The 22,055-nt window shown below is 48.4% G+C and overlaps 3 protein-coding genes across 4 annotated transcripts; 2 read left to right on the forward strand and 1 right to left on the reverse strand.

The window, feature by feature from the left end:
- Positions 1–28: 28 nt before the first annotated feature.
- On the forward strand, positions 29–13,498 carry HARS1 (histidyl-tRNA synthetase 1). The gene is made up of 13 exons (XM_006731467.3): positions 29–203; positions 483–572; positions 5,338–5,457; positions 7,685–7,780; positions 8,687–8,812; positions 9,683–9,790; positions 10,012–10,110; positions 10,356–10,449; positions 10,602–10,729; positions 10,818–11,060; positions 12,316–12,432; positions 12,611–12,757; positions 13,091–13,498. The coding sequence occupies exons 1-13, from the start codon at positions 114–116 to the stop codon at positions 13,160–13,162; spliced, it is 1,530 nt and encodes a 509-aa protein (XP_006731530.1). The 5' UTR covers positions 29–113; the 3' UTR covers positions 13,163–13,498.
- A 129-nt stretch (positions 13,499–13,627) lies between these two features.
- DND1 (DND microRNA-mediated repression inhibitor 1) lies at positions 13,628–16,619 on the forward strand. The gene is made up of 4 exons (XM_006731462.3): positions 13,628–13,918; positions 14,053–14,170; positions 14,561–15,022; positions 15,675–16,619. Exons 1-4 carry the CDS (start codon positions 13,895–13,897, stop codon positions 16,130–16,132), a joined length of 1,062 nt encoding a protein of 353 aa, XP_006731525.1. The 5' UTR covers positions 13,628–13,894; the 3' UTR covers positions 16,133–16,619.
- On the reverse strand, positions 16,451–21,595 carry WDR55 (WD repeat domain 55). 2 transcript variants are annotated; one of them, XM_081826965.1, is made up of 7 exons: positions 21,315–21,593; positions 18,162–18,262; positions 17,988–18,075; positions 17,719–17,898; positions 17,523–17,622; positions 17,270–17,439; positions 16,451–17,185 (listed from the first exon to the last, which is right to left on the reverse strand). In XM_081826965.1, the coding sequence occupies exons 1-7, from the start codon at positions 21,503–21,505 to the stop codon at positions 16,864–16,866; spliced, it is 1,152 nt and encodes a 383-aa protein (XP_081683091.1). In that variant the 5' UTR covers positions 21,506–21,593; the 3' UTR covers positions 16,451–16,863. The 2 variants fall into 2 exon arrangements, with proteins under 2 accessions (XP_081683091.1, XP_081683092.1); XM_081826966.1 differs by lacking the exon at positions 17,719–17,898 and having other exon boundaries at positions 17,523–17,676; positions 21,315–21,595.
- Between the last annotated feature and the right edge of the window lie 460 nt (positions 21,596–22,055).

Raw genomic sequence — 22,055 nt, forward strand, 5'->3', positions numbered from 1 at the left:
GCGGAGGCTCTCTAGGCGTGTGGGCCAGTGACTCGATAGCCGGAAGTAGTCCGAGCTGAGGCTGCGGCACCGAGGGCCGATCCAGGCAGGGCTCATCGCCGGTTGGCCGCAGTATGGCTGAACGTGCGGCACTAGAGGAGCTAGTGCGACTTCAGGGAGAGCGCGTGCGGGCCCTCAAGCAGCAGAAGGCCAGCGCTGAGCAGGTGCGACCCAGGTGGCAGGGGAGAGGCCAAAGTAGAGCCAGGGAGGACATAGAGCTGGGTGGTCTGCATAGAGGAAAGATGTGGGAAAAGGGACCGGGCCGGTAGGGAGAAGCAGAGCCTGGGTGGGGAGGTGGCCGGGGTAGGACCCGAGAGAAGCAAAGCTGGGCCTGAGTCGAGAGATCGGCCCCAGATTCTGATGAGGGAGGGATACTGAATGAATGGCTGAGGAGGGAAGGGAGTGGCAGACGTGATAGCCCAGCACCTACTTTACCTCCACAGATCGAGGAGGAGGTGGCAAAACTACTGAAACTGAAGGCGCAGCTGGGCCCTGATGAAGGGAAACAGAAGTTTGTGCTCAAAACCCCCAAGGTAAATATAATTCGTTTAAGGAGAAAGCCCCTAACCCCACTCCCAAGGGTGGATGCCCCTGCTTCCCTGAACAGTTGCTCTGGGCGCTGGGCTGAATTGGAGTCTGCGTCATTCTGGGATAGCAAAGTGATGGCAGAAACTAGGCCCGCTGGGTGCTTAGGGGAGTACGCCAGCTACTGCTACTCCTTCTTTCATTCAGTAAATATTTATTGAGTGTTTACTATGTGCCTAGCACCGTAGGAAGCAGTGAGTATGCCATGGTGAACTATATAGCCTGCCCTCATGGAGCTTACCTCCTACCGAAGGGAACAGACGTAGGACAAATAATCCCACTCTTGAAGATGTAATTATAAATTGTGATAAATGATATAAAGAAATAATAAGAATTCTCCGAGACAAATAAGAACTAGAGAGTCTGAAAAAACCACACTGGGCGCCTGGGTGGCTCAGTTGGTTAAGCGACTGCCTTCGGCTCAGGTCATGATCCTGGAGTCCCGGGATCGAGTCCCGCATCGGGCTCCCTGCTCGCCGGGGAGCCTGCTTCTCCCTCTGACCCTTCCCCCTCTCATGTGCTCTCTGTCTCTCTCATTCTGTCTGTCTCAAATAAATGAATAAAATCTTAAAAAAAAAAAAAAATAAATGAAAAAACCTCACTGAAGAAGTGATATACTAACTGACCGAAGATGAATGGGAGTTAGCCAGGGAAAGAGCGTGAGGAAGATAGGTTCAGGTAGAGTATGGAAATCCTGAAGGAGAAAAGAGCCCTGGTAGTTTCAAGGGTAGAACCTTGAATACAGAGGGAGAGTGGAGTGGATTGGAATGGGTAGAACCAAACACAGAGGGAGAGTGGAGTGGATTGGAATGACGTTGGAGATTACTAGCCCAGTCTCCAGGATTTCAGTTCAGATGTCCGTCTTTGTAAGTTCTATAAACAGAATTATTTACCATTTCATCTGGGTTCCCTTGGCACTTCATATATATCTCTACTATTGCATTTCTTGGTGACTTTCAATTATTCACATGGTTTATTTACCCTGAGAGGCTGAGACTATGTGTCTGGAACTGAACAGATAATTCAATAATTGTATGTGGAACTGGATTCCAAAGGAGAAGGGTCTTCCTTGTGTTGAGGTGTCGCCTTTTTAGGTTCATTCTTTGGGCTCCTAAATCCATTAAGCTAGTCTTTTCTACACACAACTAATTTCAGATGTTAAAGAGACAATGTAAAATCACAAAGCAGTGATTATCAATAGTTTTTCATACTATTTAGTGAAAAATTAATGGGGAATTTGTGATAGATCAGGCTGGCCTCACTTAAACCCAGTGATCAATCTTAACATCACTAAAAGCAGGGCAACCAGACATTATGTTTCTCCTGATGTGATGCAATAAGAAGTACACAGCCCCACCTATGAAGTATTCTTGCAAGAAAAATTGAACCTGAATCTAATCGGGATTCTGACCTACCAGTTTACCAGAAATATGGGAGATGGAGGAATGTATTAAATGATACATTGAATATACTGTTAATGAAATCTAGAATATGAAAAGTTCTTTATGACAAAAAATTCAATTCTCTCAACAAATAAATGACTTTTTTTTTTTTTTTAAAGGAAAGGAAACTTGTGGATTAGACAAGAGACAAATACAGTGAATGGGCTTCATTTAGAATCTAATTCAAACAAGTCAACCATAAAAAAGTATTCTTGAGGCAATTGGGGAAAATTAAACATGGCTTGGGTATTAGATAATATGAAAGGGTTGCTGTTTGTTTTGTTGGTTGTAATAAAGGTATTGTAGTGTTTCGGCTTTTTTTAAACCTTGTGCACTAGAGAATCAGACTGAAATATTTAGGGACAAACTGATATAATGTCTGGATTTACTCTAAAATACTCCAGGAAAAAAAAAAAGTTGGGGCTTAGATAAAGTAAAAATAACAGATGCTGATGGTTATTGAAGCTGGGTAGTAGATAATGTGCTGGTGTATGATACTATTCTCTATAATGTGTGTTTGAAAATTACTATTTGAAAAGAAAGTGAAATTATACTGGAGAGTTAATATCCACTTTAATTTGTTGAAACACATTCCTTGATGTGTGATTTATATTAACAGAAAACTCAGTATCATGGGGACAGGACTCTTTCAAGAGGTTTTTATGGTCAAAATTATTTTTATGATTATACCAAAACGTTATTTGCCTTTGTGACCACATTTGCTATGAAGATGCAAAACTGGTGAGTAGAACTGCTGGTATCTTAGCATGAAACATGACAGTGGCCCTACAGTATTCTAATAGCCATCATGTTCTTTACTTTCATGCACTCGCGGTTAAAAAAAAAAAAATCAATTTTACTTAGGAATGTCCTTGATAAAACAGTAAAAATTACTCATTTTATTACTCAAAAATTGCTCATTTTGAGTACACTTTTTTAGTATTCTGTGTGATGAAATGGGAAGTATACATAAAGCACTTCTGCTGCATTCCAAAGTAGGAAAAACGCTTGTGCCATAGCATGAATTTAAGCTAACTAGCTACTTTTTTCACAGGACACCTTTTTTACTCAAAAGACAAACTGTTGTTTTAAAGATTTGGGTATTTGGCAGACATCTTGAGAAAAACGAAGTGAGCTTTGTCACCTCAAGGAAAACATCTGACAATATTTGTTGCCAGTGATAAAATTCAAACATTCAAGTGAAAGTTAGGATTTTAGGGAACTTGTATCTTTCCCCATGATCTAGACAGCTTCCCAGTATAGTAGTTAAAGACTTTCCTGGTGAGCTCTGTGTTGATATTAACAAATGTGTTTTCTGATACAATGAAGTGCGTAAATATTTGGAAGCTCTGTATAATTTATCAATGAACCAATATTTTCCACATGACCAATGTATAATGTTGTAAAATCACGCATGGGTACAAGATTCATTCAAAGTACAAGATGGAGTAATCGCTATTTTGAAAATTATGGTAAAATATATGTAACATGAAATTTGCCATTTTAACCATTTTCTAAAGATTTTATTTTATTTATTTATTTGACAGAGAGAGCAGCGTGTGTGAGAGAGCACTGAGGGGAGGGGGTGGGCAGAGAGAGAGAGGCAGACGCTTAACTAACTGAGCCACCCAGTCACCCCTTTTTAAACCATTTTTAAGTCTAGTTTGGTGGCATTAAGTAGGTTCACATTATGTGGAACCATCACCACTATTCATCCCCAGAACTTTTTTTTTTATCATAACAAACTGACATTTTGCACCCATTAAGCAGTAACTACCCCCTCTACCCTCCCTCCAGTCCCCAGGTAACCATTGTTCTTTCTGTCTCTGTGAATTCTGGGTACCGTATATAAGTAATGGATTTTAATGTAACACTGTGAAAAGTTCATTGCAGTGTGAAGATTCCACACTGCAACCAATCTTTAAGAAACTGCCATTTGTTGGATTTTGGTGTAGTTTAAGAAGAATATCTACAGTTAGCTGAAAAGTTTATTAAAATATTCCTTCTTGGGGCGCCCGGGTGGCTCAGTTGTTAAGCGGCTGCCTTCGGCTCAGGTCATGTGTCCCAGGGTCCTGGGATTGAGCCCACATCAGGCTCCTTGCTCAGCGAGGAGCCTGCTTCTCCCTCTCCCTCTGCCTGCCGATCCCCCTGCTTGTGTGCACATACTTGCTCTCTTTCTCTCTCTCTGTCAAATAAATAAATAAAATCTTAAAAAAATACATATTATTTTACAATTACACATCTTTGTAAGGCTAGATCTTCTGTATGCAACCAGAACAACATCACAGCAGAATTGTATACATGCACAAAGCATGTATAAGAACCCATTTGTCTTCTGTTAGGCCAGACATTAAAGATTTGCAAAAATGTAAATCAACACCACCCTTCTCACCAAATTTTTTTTGTTTTGGGAAGTAGTTACATTTTCCTAAAATGTTATTTATGTTAACATGTAATGGATTTACTATTTGTTCACTGAATTAATAAATATTCTTAAATGTTCACAGTTTTAATTTCTAATACAGTAAGCTTTGATAGGTATAATCCACTTTGGGGTCCTTAATAAATAGTAAAGTTTAAAGAGGTCCTGAGACCAAAGACTTGAGAGTAGGGTGTAAACACCCAGATTAGAAGCTCTCATCGGGAAGAACAGCGTTCTAGTCCTGACTGCCACGAACCTGCTGAGTGGCCTTAGGTAATGATTTAACTTCTCAATATCCTGTAATTCATCCATAAAAGGTACCTGCCTAGCCTATGTCACAGGGCTATTAGAAACAAATTAGAGAACAAATAGTATTTATTAGAATTTTTTTTTAAGTTATGCTGGGGGAAAATGTTACTTATAAAATTTGGAATTCAACTAGCTAAGCCAGTTTGAGTTGGTTATATACCTTTCATCAGGTAGGTGTTTTCTCTTAGGAAGGGAAATGTTCTGGTATCACAGAAAAAGAGTTTTTAGGAAAACTACTCAGAAAATAGTGTGAAAGAAGAAAGAAAGAAAAGAAAAAGAGAAAATAGCATTCTAAGAATTCTAGAAAATAGAACCACGCTAAAAAGCGGATAGAATTTAGAAGGGTGATAGCAGATGGGTGTGATAATTACTAGGGAATTGTTTGTGCTTGCTTTACAACTCCGTAGCCCGTAGGAAAAAAGTTTGGGGCAGTGTTTGCATTTGTCATCTTTGAGGTCATGCTTTTATATTTTTGACCTGCATGTTCCCTGTTTGTTTTTAAATCCCATCCCTGATTCTTTGGCTAATTTGGACTCCAAGGGTACAAGAGACTACAGTCCCCGGCAGATGGCTGTTCGGGAGAAGGTGTTTGATGTAATCGTCAGCTGCTTCAAGCGTCATGGTGCAGAAGTAATCGATACGCCTGTGTTTGAACTAAAGGTGAGGGATGGGTGAGGAGAAATTGCGTGGTAGGAGAGTGGATATACAAACAACACAGAAGATGACAAGAGAGTGAGAGGTCTCTCTCCTGTTGGGGACAAAGACCAGTATTTTCTCCAATGAGAAGGGGAGCAGGCCTGGTTTAGAAGGAGAGGCCCTGCTTTTTATTTGCCGTGGTCATGGCTGGTGGCTTCCAGAAGAGAGCCCTTGTTAGTGAAAGTTGTTATGGTCCTCTCTACTATGAATTCCCTGGTACCTGTACTTGAGATGTTTTGAGATACATACAAACCATACATATAAGAATCAATATATAACTGGTTTCCTGTTCATGGACCCTGAGATTGTTTCCAGTTCTTTACTGTTAAAAAAAACAAAAACAGATTGCAACACTCCCTGTTTAAAAACATTACATTTATAACAAAATCCAAATTCTACTCTTGCTTACAAGGCCCTGCATGATCTGGCCATTGCCTATCTTGCCCGCCTCATCTCGTGCTATTCTTCCCCTTGGCCACTGTGCTACTCTGGTCTTCTTTCTGTGACTGGACCATTCTAAATATGTTTCTCTCTCAGGGCCTTTGTACTTGCTTTTCCCTCTTCTTGAACTCCCTTGCCCCTAACTCTGTTTAGCTTTAATTTCAGATTAAAATAGAGATTAAAGATTTTAATTTCAGATCTCAACTAAAATGCCATTCTTCAAATAGTCCTCTGCAACTATCTTGTCTAAAGTATCCTTTGTCGGGGCGCCTGGGTGGCTCAGTTGTTAAGCGTCTGCCTCCGGCTCAGGTCATGATCCCAGGGTCCTGGGATGGAGCCCCGCATTGGGCTCCTTGCTCCGCAGGAAGCCTGCTTCTCCCTCTCCCACTCCCCCTGCTTGTGTTCCCTCTCTCGCTGTGTCTCTCTCTGTCAAATAAATAAATAAAATCTTAAAAAATAAATAAATGAAATGTCCTTTGTCTATCACACTGACCTGTTTTATTTCCATTAGAGCAGCTGTAACTAACTGAAATCATCTGTTCATTTGTTTCCTTGCCTTAGTGTACTGCCTGTCTCTTCTCCTTGGTAGGAAAGATCCGTGATGGTATGGACTACCTTTGTCTTGTTCACTGATCTATATTCAGTGCTTAGAACAATGTCTGGTACTGGTGGGCATTCATCTGCAGGGTGAATTCATAGAAATGAAATTGCTGGGTCAAAAGATTGTACTCATTTATGTTTACCAATTCTCCTAGTTTGCTAGGGCTGCCATAACAAAGAACTGTAGACTGGGAGGCTTACACAGCAAATTTAGTGTCAGGAGGCTAGAAGTCCAAGACAAGGTGTCAGTAGGGTTGGTTCTTATGGAGGATCATGAGGGATCTGTTTCAGGCCTCGCTTCTTGGCCGTAGATGGTGTCTTCCCAGTTTCTTCATATCATCTTCCCTCTGTCTGTGTCCAATTTTCCTTTTTTTATAAGGACATCACTTATATTGGATTAGGGCCCACCCTAATGACATCATTTTAGCTTAACTACCTCTTCAAAGACCCTGTCTCCAAATATAGTCACATTCTGAAGTTACTGGGGGATAGGATTGCAATATATGAATTTTGAAGGGGACACAGTTTAGCCCATAACACCAACCAATGTATGAGTGTTTCTAATTCTACACACTGGGAATTTTCAGGCTTTTTAAACTTTGCCACCAGTCTGGTAAGTGAAGTATGTTATCACCTTATTGAAGGCATCACATCGCAAGAACTGCTATTTCAGTTTTGCCTTTTGACATTGTTCAAACTTTAAGCGTCGTCAAAACATTTTATTGATCTAATAATCCACTTTTAGGAGTTTAATTCTCAAAAAATGTATATTCCAAAGAAAAAACTATATACCAAAGTGTGTTTATTGAAATGTTATGGAACTTTTTTTTTTTTGGAATAACCTAATCAACTAACAATGTAACACTAGGAAGGAAGGAAATACAGAGCTGCTTCTCACTGAAGTATTATGCAGCTTTTAAAAATAATACTTCAGCTGTGTCACAAAATGGAAATGTGATAAGCAGAAAATGAAATTGGTATTTCCTTTTTATTATAGTTAACATCAAATACATAAGCATTGGGATAGACAGCAGAAGAAGTATAGACAAGTTGGAATCAGTCATGTTAAGATGGTGGGTTTTTGTTTTAAAACTTCCTTTTAAATTGTTATATTTATCATTGTGACCACCTTTCTTTATATTTTCTCCAGGAAACACTGACTGGGAAGTATGGAGAAGACTCTAAGCTTATCTATGACCTGAAGGACCAGGGTGGAGAGCTACTATCCCTTCGCTATGACCTTACTGTATCTTTCTAAACTTGGGCTCTTGGTACTTTGGATCAATTCGGTTCTCATTGGGCTGGGGCTATTTCTAGCCTCGGGTTTGGGGATAGCCAGACATAAGTGGGATTAAATATGATGCTTATGGCAATCAGGGAACTTCTTTCTTTCCTTTCCTTTCCTTTCTTTTTTTTTCTTTCTGTCTTTTTCTTTCCTTATTATTTTTTAAAGATTTTATTTATTTATTTGCCAGAGAGAGAGAGCGCACAAGCAGGGGGAGTGGCAGGCAGAGGGAGGAGCAGGTTCCCACTGAGCAAGGAGCCTGATGGGCGGGACTCAATCCCAGGACCCTGGGAACATGACCTGAGCTGAAGGCAGACGTTCAACGGATTGAGCCACCCACGCATCCCTGGAACTTACTTCTTTAAATCAGGAATGGGACTTTAGCTAAATAGAACATAGCCTTAAAAGTCTTCTGAATCCCGAGTGAGACCTCAGCTTTATGTTGGGAACCTGTTCCAACTCAGTAATAATCCCTTGGCTCCAGAATATCTCTCCCCTGCCCTGTCCAGTGGGCAAAGTTCTCCTTAACTGACCAACAGTACATTTCCTTTATCGCCAAGCTATGTCAGAGAATCATCTGCTCAGAAATCCTACATGGAGACCTTTTTCTGTTCTCTGGCCGATCTGCCTGGCCCCCTCCTGTGCTCAGCATAGTCCAGGGGAGACACTAACCAAAGAGAGAGGAACCCTAATCTTTTTTGAGACTTCTGCTGTGCTAACAAAGTTGATTCTGATGTTCAGAAATGCTCTTAATCTTACAGGTTGTGGTTTTACTCACACATAGAGGTTAGACCCCAGCTTCTGTTGGTGGTGATAATCAACTGCCGGACTGTGTGAGGAGGGGTCTTTCTCCTTAACTGTTACCAGGTTCCTTTTGCTCGATACTTGGCAATGAATAAACTGACCAACATTAAACGCTACCACATAGCCAAAGTATATCGGCGAGATAACCCAGCCATGACCCGCGGCCGGTATCGGGAATTCTATCAGTGTGTGAGTATGTGGGGCGTGATGGGGAACTTGGCCCTCCCTCAACTTAGTAGAATCTACTGAGTACTCATGGTGCACTGAACAAACTGGTTGCACCAGATAGTGCTAACCTTAGATTTCTTTAGCATTTTCATGTAGAGGATAGGGATTATTCTCCCCATTTTACATATGAGTAAATTTGAGACTCAGCAAGATTAAGAGATCATAGGGATGGAGGCGCCTGGGTGGCTCAGTCGTTAAACGTCTGCCTTCGGCTTGGGTCGTGATCCCAGGGTCCTGGGATCGAGCCCCACATCAGGCTCCCTGCTCGGCAGGAAGCCCGCTTCTCCCTCTCCCACCCCCCCGGCTTGTGTTCCCTCTCTCACTGTCTCTCCCTCTGAAATTAAAAAAAAAAAAAAAAAAAGAGATCATAGGGATAAGAAAGCCAAAGTCAGGAGCAGAACTTTTGGTCCATTGTTCTTTATATTAAACCACAGTGATTGGATCACAGCAAAGGATGGGGAAATTGGATTTGAAGTATCAGATCATCCAGAGTGGTGGTAGAGCTTCTGAATAAGTAGAGAAAATGGCTAAGTATTAAGTATATATATTTGCCCCCACAGTGCTAGGAGAAAATAGGGAAAAATAGATGAGTGAGATAATGAAGGAATGTAGACAGAAGGGAAACCAGGATGGGTAAGAGACCCAAGAATGCTGGGAGTTTCCTCTGGGTTGGTGATAGGACAGATAATGAAGAAGGCGGTATGTGCATGAGTGCAGATAGGCCTTTATAGGGAAAAAGCAGAGCTTCCAGGGCTGTGTCTTCCCCCGCTCCCCGCCCTGCCCTTAAGAAGGTTAAAACTCTGAGGACTATACCTACCCATCTCCCTGCAGGACTTTGACATTGCCGGACAATTTGACCCCATGATCCCTGATGCAGAATGCCTGAAGATCATGTGTGAGATCCTGAGTTCCCTTCAGATAGGTGACTTCCTGGTCAAGGTCAGAGCTGAACGGGTTTGGGAGGGCAAAGTTGGGCGAAGCTTCTCATAGAAGATCCTTGTGCAGAGAGACCAGTAGCCCAAGTGACCAAAACTATTGATGGTCTGATTAACATAAGAATAAAAAATAAATAAATAAATAAATAAAAAGTAAAAAAAAAAAAAAACTATTGATGGTCACACAAAGAGATCCTCTCCTCACTATGCCTTGGGTCCCTGCAGGTGAATGATCGGCGCATCCTAGATGGGATGTTTGCCATCTGTGGTGTGCCTGATAGCAAGTTCCGGACCATCTGCTCCTCGGTGGACAAGCTGGACAAGGTAATGACCTAAACACGTCACCCTTCTTTTCTCAGTACATTTCCTTTATCTCCAAGCTATGTCAGAGAATCATCTGCTGCTCTGAGAGACGTAAAACAAGATCAGGAGAGAGGGGCCGTGCCTCTGTGCTCACCAAAGGAAGATTAGCCCCAGAATATAGGGTGAAAGGCAACTTCTGGAGGGCCCACACTTGCTCTGCAGTGGAGAACTACCCAGGGGTCCCTTACTGGTATCTGTCTGCCTAGGTGTCCTGGGAGGAAGTAAAGAACGAGATGGTGGGAGAGAAGGGCCTTGCACCGGAGGTGGCTGACCGCATTGGGGACTATGTCCAGCAGCATGGTGAGGAACAGACCCTGCCTCTCCAAGAGTCATCAAACTGGCCTCAAATCTGAGGCCAAAACAACTGTGTGTGTGTGCGCGCGTGTGTGCGTGCGCGCGCATACGTGTGTAGTCCAGTCAGTCAGTCTGGCTCACAAATGATACCTTCCCAGGTGGGGTATCCCTGGTGGAACAGCTGCTCCAGGATCCTGAACTATCCCAAAACAAACAGGCCTTGGAGGGCCTGGGAGACCTAAAACTACTGTTTGAATACCTGACCCTGTTTGGCATTGCTGACAAGGTGAGTCAGGCTGGGGTGGACACCTTAGCTGAACTCCGGGGTTTCAGTTCCTTGCTCCTCATCTTGCACTATGATTTTGTCTCCACAGATCTCCTTTGACCTGAGCCTTGCTCGAGGGCTAGACTACTATACTGGGGTGATCTATGAGGCAGTGCTGCTACAAACCCCAGTCCGAGCAGGGGAAGAGCCCCTGGGGGTGGGCAGTGTGGCTGCTGGAGGACGCTATGATGGACTGGTGGGCATGTTCGACCCTAAAGGACGCAAGGTACCATGCGTGGGGCTCAGCATCGGGGTGGAGCGGATCTTTTCCATTGTGGAGCAGAGGCTAGAGGTACGTCCTGGGGGTGGGCAGCGGGTGGCATGTGAGCTGTTTTCTTTGATCTTCAAGGGGGCAAATAGTACTGTGTTGGTCAAGGAGCATCTCCGGAAAGAAATGGAGAAAAGATGGTTGCTGTCTTTCACAGACTCGCACCCCATTGTCGGCCAGCTTTATGGATCTTTGATCATTCTTCACAGAATCCTTTCCTCTGGGTCCCTGCTTCCCTCAGCACTGTCAGAAGTCATAGCTGATATAACCAAAGACCCAGATCTTCTTCAGAATACAGAATGCTTAATATTTTACTACTCTGTACTAGGCACCATGCTTAGTGCTTTTTATGCATTGTCTAGTAAAATTCTTACACAGCCCTGTACATGTATTGTTTACATTTTCTACACAAGGGAGCTAAAGCATTATAGGTCATAATTTGCTCAAGGTTGTGAAACTCTTAAGTAGCAGGGTCAGAATTTGAATCTAGGCAGTCTAACTCCAAAGGCTTGCTCCTACCTACTCTGATGTTGTCTCTAAGTGGTAAGCATGTATCTGAGGTCTTGGGATCCTTCAGATGGCTATCTTGACTCTCTAGCCCCTGGAGTAACACCAGGGAAGGCCCTCATGGCCTCAAGCACTCCTTTGCTGCTGCTCTTAACTGGCTGGTTGCATTTCATCCCTTGGGGAATCCTCTGGCAGTCATCTTCCCAGTGCTCCCATCCTTTTCTCTGGAGCGGAAACCACCCATGTTTCCCAGTTGAGGTCACTGTTCCAGTAGGTATCTTAGGTTGTTAAGAACTATGAAAATAGTTTTCCAGAAAAAGATAAGGGGCGGCAGCAGCATTTTCCCTTTCCCCTTGTCCACCCACACCCTGGGTTGGGCCCTGTGGCCAAAGTATAAGAGGCACAGTGTCTTGACTGGGCAGACAGTAAGTGGGAACTGGGTGACAGTAAGTGGGAACTTCCGTGTGAATGTTCTTTTGGACCCGTAAGGTACTAGAAGGAAACAAGTTTGAAGTTACTGTACGTAAACCACCTTCACTCTTGCCCTACGTGATCTGTTCTGGCAAGTCATATGTACAAGCCAGTCAGTTCATTTCTTACATCTTTGAGGAGCCACCTTATGCCCAGTTGCTAGCGGAGAAGACAGGGCGCCTGTCCTTGTGGAGCTCGTGCAGTTGGGCCTTGTCTCTCAGAATCCCGACAACAGCCTGCTCCGTTTGCTCTTTGAAGGTAGCCCAGCTCTCGGACTCTTACTTATGTGCCCCTTCCCCAGGCTTTGGAGGAGAAGGTACGGACCACAGAGACCCAGGTGCTTGTTGCATCTGCCCAGAAGAAGCTGCTGGAGGAGAGACTGAAGCTCGTCTCGGAGCTCTGGGATGCCGGGATCAAGGTAGCGGAGGCCGGCCCCAGGGTGGCAGCAGACTTGGGAGTGCTAGGAACAAACGAAGTAAAAGCTCATCCATAGCAACTTCGTGGAGGAGGGCCAAGAGCACTTGGGCCCCTTCCAAGGAAGTTGTCCCTGAGGGCAGTAGAAGCCAGCACTCATCTTCTGCCCTGGTCCCCTGCAGGCAGAGCTGCTCTACAGGAAGAACCCAAAGCTGCTGAACCAGTTGCAATACTGTGAGGAGGCAGGCATCCCACTGGTGGCCATCATCGGTGAGCAGGAGCTCAAGGATGGGGTCATCAAGCTCCGCTCAGTGGCCAGCAGGGAAGAGGTAGGTAGGTGGGCAGGAAGGCTGAGGGACAGGGAATGGCTGGCAGGCCATGCCCATTCAAGACCCGAGCAAAAGCCTGGCACTCATGTTAATGCCCACTCGGAAAGGACTAAAGGTTAACCTGTTACTGTGGTCCTGGTAGGGTAGGAGTCCCATCTCCATCTATACCCTGTGTCTCTGGCTCCTCCAGGAAGCACTGTCTACTTTTTGCCTGCCTTTGCCTGCGTTCCTGCTCCCAGCTGAGCCAAGTCTGATGACTAGGGGAAGCAGTGGGCACTTAGGAGCAGTGGAGTCAGAGATGCTCACACCACCTTCTTTCCCCATCCTGGCCAGGTGGACGTCCGAAGAGAAGACCTTGTGGAAGAAATCAAAAGGAGAACAAGCCAGCCCCTTTGCATGTGCTGAGTTGAGCAGACTATCAGGGGAAAGTGGGACTGGCACCATGTGAGGCTCAGACAAAACTCTGCATGTATACTTCACAGCTTTGCACACTTCTGTTCCAGCAGGAAGACCTGAACGGTGGTCAGAACGGAGACTTTTTATTATGATTATTTTATTGGTAATCACAGGCAAAAGTGGCCAGGTATTACACAGTTTTTCCACAGGATGTCCTGGGGGCTTAGTCCAGTCTGTGCTCCAGGGACGGAGCCTCAGATGGTCGCCCCTGCAGGACCCTAACCAGATGGAGGGAGTGCTCCCCCCTAATCCTTAAAGGTCCAATAAAATGACTCAACCGCTGGAGCCTGCCTGTGTCACTGCTGTCTAGTTCTGCCTTCCCTGTGGGAGCCTGGGCCTGCCATTCCAACCACCTGAGCGGTGCGAAAGTGGGGAGAGACTGACAGTAGGCCCCCTGGGCGCCTCCCCGGGGTGAAGGGTGCCGCTGAGGCTCCTGCCTCCCGCGCACAGCCGCGCCCGAGGAGCCGGCGCTGCCCGCACGCTCACCAGTTAAGGGCTCTAGCTTTCACCTGAGGGTCCGAGGTTCCCGCGGCGCACGTGCAGTGGATACCCCCACCCCCTTGGGGGGCGGGGTCGTGTTCAGAGCCAATGAGAGCTTGGGGGGAGGAGGGGTAGGGAAACTTCCAGAGGGAGATGCGGAGGAGGTTATAAAGGGGGTACCGACGGGCTGGTCCGAGAGCCATGCAGTCCAAGCGGGAGTGTGAGGTGAGTGGCTGGCAAGAGGGGCTCGACAAGCGCCACCTAAGCAGGGAGAAGTGGCCCCTTGGGCTCCGGCTCCACAGGCGAGGTGGGGGGCGGGCGCGGCGATCCGCCATTCCAACCTGCCCTTTCGCCTTCAGCTGTGGTGTGAGAGGGTGAATCCCGAGAACAAGGCGGCGTTGGAGGCGTGGGTCAGGGAGACGGGCATCCGCCTGGTGCAGGTGAACGGGCAGAGGAAGTATGGCGGGCCACCCCCAGGTACGTCCCAGCCCTACGCCTGCCGGGCCCCGCCAGCCTCGACGGTCCCGACCGTCCACCCTCTGGGGGAGGGGCCTAGCCCAGTGCTCTGCAGGCAGAAATCTCGACCCGTTGCACCCCCTCCGATCAAGCAGCTGAGACTTGTCTGTGGCTCTCCAGCCACCCACCTTGCCCCCCGCCCCCCGAGGGAGGGAGCCAGCCTTAAGGTGCACTTAGCCTGCGCCAGCCGCGTTGTTAGCTAGGCACCCGGTTATGCCAACGGCTCGGGGTGCGAGTGCTGCACCCATTTCACGGACGTTTGCTCATAGGCCCTCTCGCGCTGGGTGCCCGGGCCCGAAACCCGGAGCCGTCCCGGAGGATGACGGTGCCCCTTTCCGCCCCTTCCCCCAGGCTGGGTGGGCAGCCCGCCGCCGGCCGGGTCCGAGGTGTTTATCGGGCGGCTGCCCCAGGACGTGTACGAGCACCAGCTGATCCCACTGTTCCAGCGCGTGGGCCGCCTCTACGAGTTCCGCCTGATGATGACCTTCAGCGGCCTGAACCGCGGCTTCGCCTACGCGCGCTACAGTTCGCGGCGCGGCGCCCAGGCGGCCATCGCCACGCTGCACAACCACCCGCTGCGGCCGGCCTGCCCGCTGCTCGTGTGCCGCAGCACGGAGAAGTGCGAGCTGAGTGTGGACGGGCTGCCCCCGGCGCTGAGCCGCCGCGCGCTGCTGCTCGCGCTGCAGCCCCTGGGTCCCGGCCTGCAGGAGGCGCTGCTGATGCCCAGCCCCGGGCCGGCGCCCGCGCAAATTGCGCTGCTCAAGTTCAACTCGCACCGCGCCGCTGCCATGGCCAAAAAAGCCCTGGTGGAAGGTAGGGGGGGGCGAGGCTGCGGGGGGGGGGGGCGAAACACATTTCGCCATGCACTTTACACGTCAGCATAGAGGGTAAAGCAAGTCTGAGTTTTCGATGTCATACTATATATGACCTGAGATTTTTAGTTTCCGCTGGTGCTCCCAGGTGCCACCTACGTTAACGCTTCCCAGGCATTATCTCCTAACTTAGTCTCCAACATTCCAGTGAAACACAGAATGAGCTCCCTCTTTAGATATGAAGAGAGGGTTTGGGGAGAAATTAATTCGCCCGAGGCAGTCCTACGGAGTCTACCTTTTATCTACTATAGAACTTGCTACCTCAGGCTGTTGTGAGAATTAGGTGGCACTTAGCACATTCCCTGAGTCGTGGCAGGTAATCACAGTAAAGGTTAGCTATTATGATGGTTATGAGGCAGACAAAGCCTGCATCCACCGGCACTCCAATAAGGGAACTAAGAAGGTAGCAGCTACTACGCCCCCTTTTCAAAGAAACACAAAGCCTGGAGAAGTTAACTCGCCCAAGGTCACACCACCAGGAAATGGGAAGGCTAGAAATTGAACAGGCCGCGTAGACTCCAAAGGGTTCACAGGGCCTGGGAGCTTGGATCCAGGGCTTAGACCTCCCCCTTGTCTTTGCCTTTTTCCTGCAGGGCAGTCACGCCTCTGTGGAGAGCAGGTGGCGGTGGAGTGGCTCAAGCCAGACCTGAAGCAGCGACTCCGCCAGCAGCTCCTGGGTCCCTCACCGCAGAGCCTGCAGCCAGACGGCAGTTGGCTGGCCCCAGCCAGGGACAAGCTAGAGTCCCAAGGGGCTCGGGCTGCCCTGCAGCTGTTGTGCCAGCGGATGAAGCTGGGCAGCCCCGTGTTCCTCACCAAGTGTCTGGGCACAGGCCCTGCCGGCTGGCACCGCTTCTGGTACCAGGTGGTGATCCCTGGGCACCCAGTGCCCTTCAGCGGCCTCATCTGGGTGGTGCTGGCCCCGGATGGGCAGAACGGGCATGAGGTGGCTAAGGATGCCGTGTCTGCCAGGATGCTAGAGGCACTGAGGGAGTCGGGGGCCAGCCTTGTACGGTCTGCGGGAGCCGAGGCAGGTACCGTGGTTAAGCAGTGACGCTGTCCTCTTCACAGGCAGCCGGCACGAGCTGGCAGAGCTTGTGTCAGTCCCCAGCCCAGCAGGCCTGGGCAGCCGCCATCTAATCTCAGAGAGGAGGAGCCCGGGCCGCGCCCTACCTCTGACACAGCCTCCCAGCTGGGGCAGGGCCCCAGGAGGCCTGGGAAAGCTCAGGTTTGGCTAAGTTGTGGTGAGGGACCCTTGCTTTCCCCCTCCCGGCCCAGGGTCTGACCTGGCCCCACGGTATTCCTTGGCTGTTCTCTGTGTGATAGACACACAAACACCCCCTCTTCTCCCACAGCCCAGTATGAATCTCACTTCTTCTTTTCTTGATTTGTCATCTTTGTTGATTTTATTTGGAGGCTGGCTGAGCCAGAGGGTCAGAAATCTGCCTTGTGTCCCCACTACGTGACATTCTGGTTATGGTGTATGTGATTTTGGGTTTTTCTCTGCTGGTTGTATTTATATTAAACCCCTGGTTGGTGTACACCTGTGTCCGTGCGATCTTGCCCCAGCCGTGGGCTTCTCTCCCACTGGCCGAGTGAGTGGCTACCACAGAGCAAGTACTTACCTCCTCCCCCCCGCACCCTCAGTCCTGAGCCTCTGGCTCTGCACCTTTGTGCACGGCCCAAGAGCAGTACAAATTCGTAGCGCCTCTCGTATCCAGCCCAGGAAGCAAGATGTGCCCCGGGGGGGGGGGGGGGACCTATCCTGAGACTCCGCTCATGCCCTCAGTCACGGTCATCCTCACTCTCCTCCTCCTCCTCCTGAGCTGCGCAGTCTTCTCCCTCTTCCCTCAGTCCTGCAAAGAAGTCAGCTGTGCTCCAAGCCTTGCTGCTCAGCGCCCGCAGCGGCCCCCCCTTTTTCTTGCGCCGGCGGTAGTCATCTACGACCACAGCCCGCAGCTGGGCCATGTTCCAGAACTTGAGGCGCTGGTCGTGGCCACTGCTGGCCAGGAAGTGGCTGCAGTGGGAGAGGGCCAGCTTCTCCACAGGCTCCCCGGCATGCTGGCCCACGCTGCCCACCACGCGGTTCGGCAGGATGTTGACAGCCCTGGGCAGAGAGAAAAGAGAGTTTGGTCTTGGCTGGTTCGGTCCGCCCCTCGTGCGACCTCAGGGCCGTCCTGGCCTCTCTCACCTGATGACTCCGTCAGTGGAACCAGCGCACAGCAGGCTCTCAGTGACCGGAACCATGCAGTCAATAGACTCAGCTCTCAGAGCAAACCGATCACTTGTGGCCCCAAAGCCATTCCAGTTGAAGAGGTAGATGGTGCCTTCACCGGAGCCACAGGCCACCTTCTTCCCATACTGCAGAGAATGAAACCATGTCTGTGGGGGCCCTGTCAGAACAGATCCCTGTCGTGCTCCCAAACCCCCACACCGAGATGTACTTTCATGAGCGTGACAGAGGTCAGGTCTCCAGACTGAGGCTCTGAGAGCAGTTCAAACCGGCGCCGCCTGATGTTGAAGACGCCCAGGCAGCCATCCCCGCTGTAGAGAGAATAGAGCAGCGGGCTTGGCCAAAGCTCCCATCGAAGGAGGGAGCTGCAACAGGGAAGGGAAAGGGAGGCAGCTTTGAGGCTGTACCTGGCTGTAAGCAGCAGCTTCTTGGCTGGGTCCAGAGCCATGTCAGCGATATACTCCTCATGCTGCCTCATATCCATTAAGGGGCCCTCCTTCCGCTGGTCCCAGAGCCGGATGCCACCCATGTCATCCCCAGTGGCCAGGACATTCTCATCTACCAGCAGCAGACTGTTGATGGGGGCACTAGAGACACAGAGCTTCTTGAAGCATTTTGTCCCGGGAGGAACCTACCACCTTACCCTTGACCTCAACACACAATTAGTTCCCCTTACCCGTGAGCCTTGGAAATGCGTCTTTCCAGTCGGCCCTGCTCCACATCTAGAACATGGATGGCTTTGTCCTTGGAGACAGTGACAAGTTCTGGGGGGAGAGGTGCCCAGGTCATGGTGCTGCTCACTGCCCCCTTGCCAACAGATTGCTGGCTGGCTGCCTTGCCCAATACTCACTCTGTCCATCTTCAGAGAAGGCCACAGCTCGGCAGGATTTGAGGTGGTGACCTGAGGACCAGAGCTCCTTCGTTTCTCCCTCTTGGCAAGAGTAGGAAAAGCTAGGGGGAGGAGGAAGAGAGTGAATGACTCCAGATCCTGCCAGCAGGGAATATAAAGACCAACTTAGTCAACCTTCCACCTCTCTAGGAACTGCTGCTTACATACCACCAAACCCACGGAGCTTACCATCCCATTTTTCCATTTTCAAATGTTCAGTCTTTAATTCAACATACATTCAAAGTATATTTGCTCAGGACTTCTTTGTGAACTGACCCCACGTCATCCTTAAAAGCCCCAGCCTGGGGAAATACTAGATCTGGACCACTATGGAGGGTGTGAACTATGTGCTAAAGACAGAACAGGGGCGCCTGGGTGGCTCAGTTGGTTAAGTGTCCGCCTTCAGCTCAGGTCATAATCCCAGAGTCCTAGGAGCTACTCCTTGCTCAGCAGGGAGTCTGCTTCTCCCTCTCCCTCTGCCCCTCCCCCAGCTTGTGCTCTGAGTCTCTCATTCTCAAAAATCTTAAAAAAAAAAAAAAAAAGCCCCAGGAGTTTGAAATACAAAAATTAACAAAAGACAGGGCTCTTGTACTCCAGGTCTATATGAGCTCAAGAAAGTTAAAACTAATTACAGAATATTGTGGCCACATGCTGAAAAGGAGGTAGGATCAAAATGGAGGTGGAACAGAGAAGGGCCAGCCTGGAAGCTCAGCTTTGAGGCAAGTATTTGTCCAGAGTGTATCCCTAGTGCCTACCTCAGAGCAGATCTTCAAAAAGGGCCAGATGACAAAGTACTTAATTGCTAGGGAGTTTTGGTGAGCAGAACAGGGTCTCCTTATTTGCTCTGTCCCAGTGCCTAGCATGAGAAAAGAGCCCTGGAAAGCTAAGGTCAAGATGTGAGTTGGGTCACGAAGAATAAGTAGTTCATCTGGCAGATACTGGAGGCAGATGATCAATGTCCCTTCTAGGGCAGAGACAAGGAATGAGGAGGGTTCCAGTGGCAGGAGAGTGAAATGGGTGAATCTGGAAAGATGGGTTGGACTGGACTTGAGACCATATAGGCCAAGCAGAAGTATGAATTTAATCCTATGGGAAAAGGAACCTCTTTGGAATGGTCATGGAAGAAGTCAGAAGCCTGCCAAAAGGCAGTGGCTGAGGGTAGGAAAGAGGAGACAAACTGAAGCAATGTTGATGTGAGTAAAGCTGGAGGTTCAGAGTGACCCCCAAGTGTCTGGCATGAAGTAAGTTAAGTGTGAATAGTAATAGAAAGGAACCCACATTTGTTGAACTCAGTATACACCTGACTGCTCTGCAAGGTAGGTCCAGGCATACCTCCTTTTATTGTGCTTCACACACACTGCATTTTTTACAAACGGAAGGTCTGTGGCAACCCCGTACGGAGCATGTCTGTCGGTGCCATTTTTCCAACACCATCTGCTTCCTTTGTGTCTCTGTCACATTTTGGTAACCCGCACAATATTTCAGACTTTTTCATTATATTTGTTATGGTGATCTGTGACCAGTGACTATGACGGTTAGCATTTTTTAGCCATAAAGTATTTTTTAATTAAGGTATGTATATTGTTTTTTAGACATAATGCTAAGGCACATTTAATAGACTGCAGTATAGAGTATACTTATATGAACTGGGAAACCGAAAAATTTGTGTGCCTCACTTTATTGCGATGGTCTGGAGCCCAACCTGCAGGATCTCCGAGGTATGCCTGTACTACTCGTTTTTGAAGAGGAAAATATGGAAGTTAACTTGCCCAAGGTGACTGAAGCTAATGAGGAGGTTGAGGTTTAATGTCATTAAGTAAATCTGACAGCACAACTCTTCTGGTTAAAACCTTCAATGACTTTTCACTGCTTCCAGCCTACTTCTCTTGTTCAAAATCAGACACTTATCGAGCACCTAACGTGGTCTAGAAGCAGGAGATATAATGGGGAACAAAACAGACTACAGATTACAGAAAAGCGTTTTTCAGACTCCAGTCATGACCCATTAGTGAGCTGCGATCAGCATTTTCTGTCTGTGTGCCTGCAGTAACAACGTAATAAACCAGAAAATATCGGGGTGCATCACACATAAAAATTATTTTTGGTGTGCAGCGAGGTCAAAAAGTTTGAAAAACATTTTTTTTCTTTTTTTTTTTAGTGAAGGGGACAAGCATTCAAATGATTACACAAATGGATGTAGGATTGCAAACCACACGAAGTTTATGAGGGAAAGTTATCTGGTGCCAACGCAGCAGCATCTAATGGGTAATCTAACTCAGTCTGGGGAACGGGAGGGCAAGTGTAGAGATGTTGAGAACTCAGGGATAGTGGGTACAAGTGAGGGGAAAGTTTTGCAGGCAGAAGGAATAACCCGCAAAAGAACTGAGGATTTAAGATACATTAAAAAGGTAAGAATGAGGGCGCCTGCGTGGCTCAGTTGGTTGAGCGACTGCCTTCAGCTCAGGTCATGATCCTGGAGTCCTGGGATCGAGTCCCGCATCGGGCTCCCTGCTCGGCAGGGAGTCTGCTTCTCCCTCTGACCCTCCTCCCTCTCATGCTCTCTGTCTCTCATTCTCTCTGTCTCAAATAAATAAATAAAATCTTTAAAAAAAAAAAAAAAAAGGTAAGAATGAATGAGCACAGAAAGTAAGGGGAAAGTGAGCGAGAACCAGATGGCCAAGACCCTAAAAGCCAGATTAAGGAGTTTTGACTTAATCCTAAAAACAAAGGTAAACTACTGAGGGGTTTTAATCAAGAGAGGTGGTTAGATTTGTGTTTTTGAAAGATTAAAGCAGGCAAGAAGCAACGCGGAAGGGGCCCATTCAACCCGTTTCAGGCTCAGTAAAATCATCCAGTGAAAAATAACAGTGTCCTGAACGCCTTCTTGTCCTGCTACTGTCTCTGGGCTTTGTCAGGACATTCCAGCCACTTTGTCTTCCTTTCAGTTGTCTCAAGAGATTTGTGTGTTAACTGGTTTAAAACCAAATGTTATTGAACGAATCGGATCAGATGAGTCTTTCAAGATTTGTCTCTCTGCACCTTTCTCTCCTCATCCCACCTCCATCCCGAGGGAGCTTCCAGATCTCGCAGCCCCGAGCCCTGCCCAGCACTTACACGAACACGTCCCCGTCCACGTCCCCCGCCGCCAGGAGGTCGCGGGCCGGATGGAACGCCAGCCCGCTGGCCGGTGCTTCCAGCACGATGTCTTCCGGGGTGTCTCGGATGCGGACCGGGGTTTCCGTGGAGTCGGGGTTCTCCTCGTCGCTCCCATCCTCGGCGGGCCTCTCCTCACACGTGCGGTCCATGCACCGAAGGACTCCGAGCAGATCAACTCCAGAGCGGTGAGCCCAAACCCTCCCACTGGCCTGGAGGAGTGGCCCAGATTCCACTTCCGCCTTGGGGGCGGAGCCGGAAGTGGCGCTAAGACGGGCAAAGGCGGGTCGGCCGCAGCTAGCGTGGGTGGAGTGGATCCCAGGACCCCGCCCTCGTCAAGGTGAGCAGCATGTCCGTGTTACCGTGGCCCTTTGCTGGGCCAGGTAGACGGCGCGACTGTCAGTGCTGTCCTTGATCACGTCACGTAAAGCTGGGAACTGTTTAAGTCCTTTCCCCTCATCCTGATCGATGCTGACAGTTTGGGACTCCCTCCCGCAACTAGTAGGGATGATTTACTGCCCTCAGGATAGGAAAGGGACGCCAGTCTTTCATGGCTTGGTGACACCCAAGAGCAGCCTCCAGGTTAGTCCGGAAGCAGCGAAAGCCCCACACCCTGAGAATTCGGTATGTGGAGGTCGTGGACGTCAAGCCGGCCAAGCACACGCTTAAACTGCTGCGGCCTATGCTCAACACCTTCGGGGC

Source organism: Leptonychotes weddellii, chromosome 7, assembly GCF_054177405.1.
Source record: "Leptonychotes weddellii isolate Sample4059 chromosome 7, ASM5417740v2, whole genome shotgun sequence".
Taxonomy (NCBI): domain Eukaryota; kingdom Metazoa; phylum Chordata; class Mammalia; order Carnivora; family Phocidae; genus Leptonychotes; species Leptonychotes weddellii.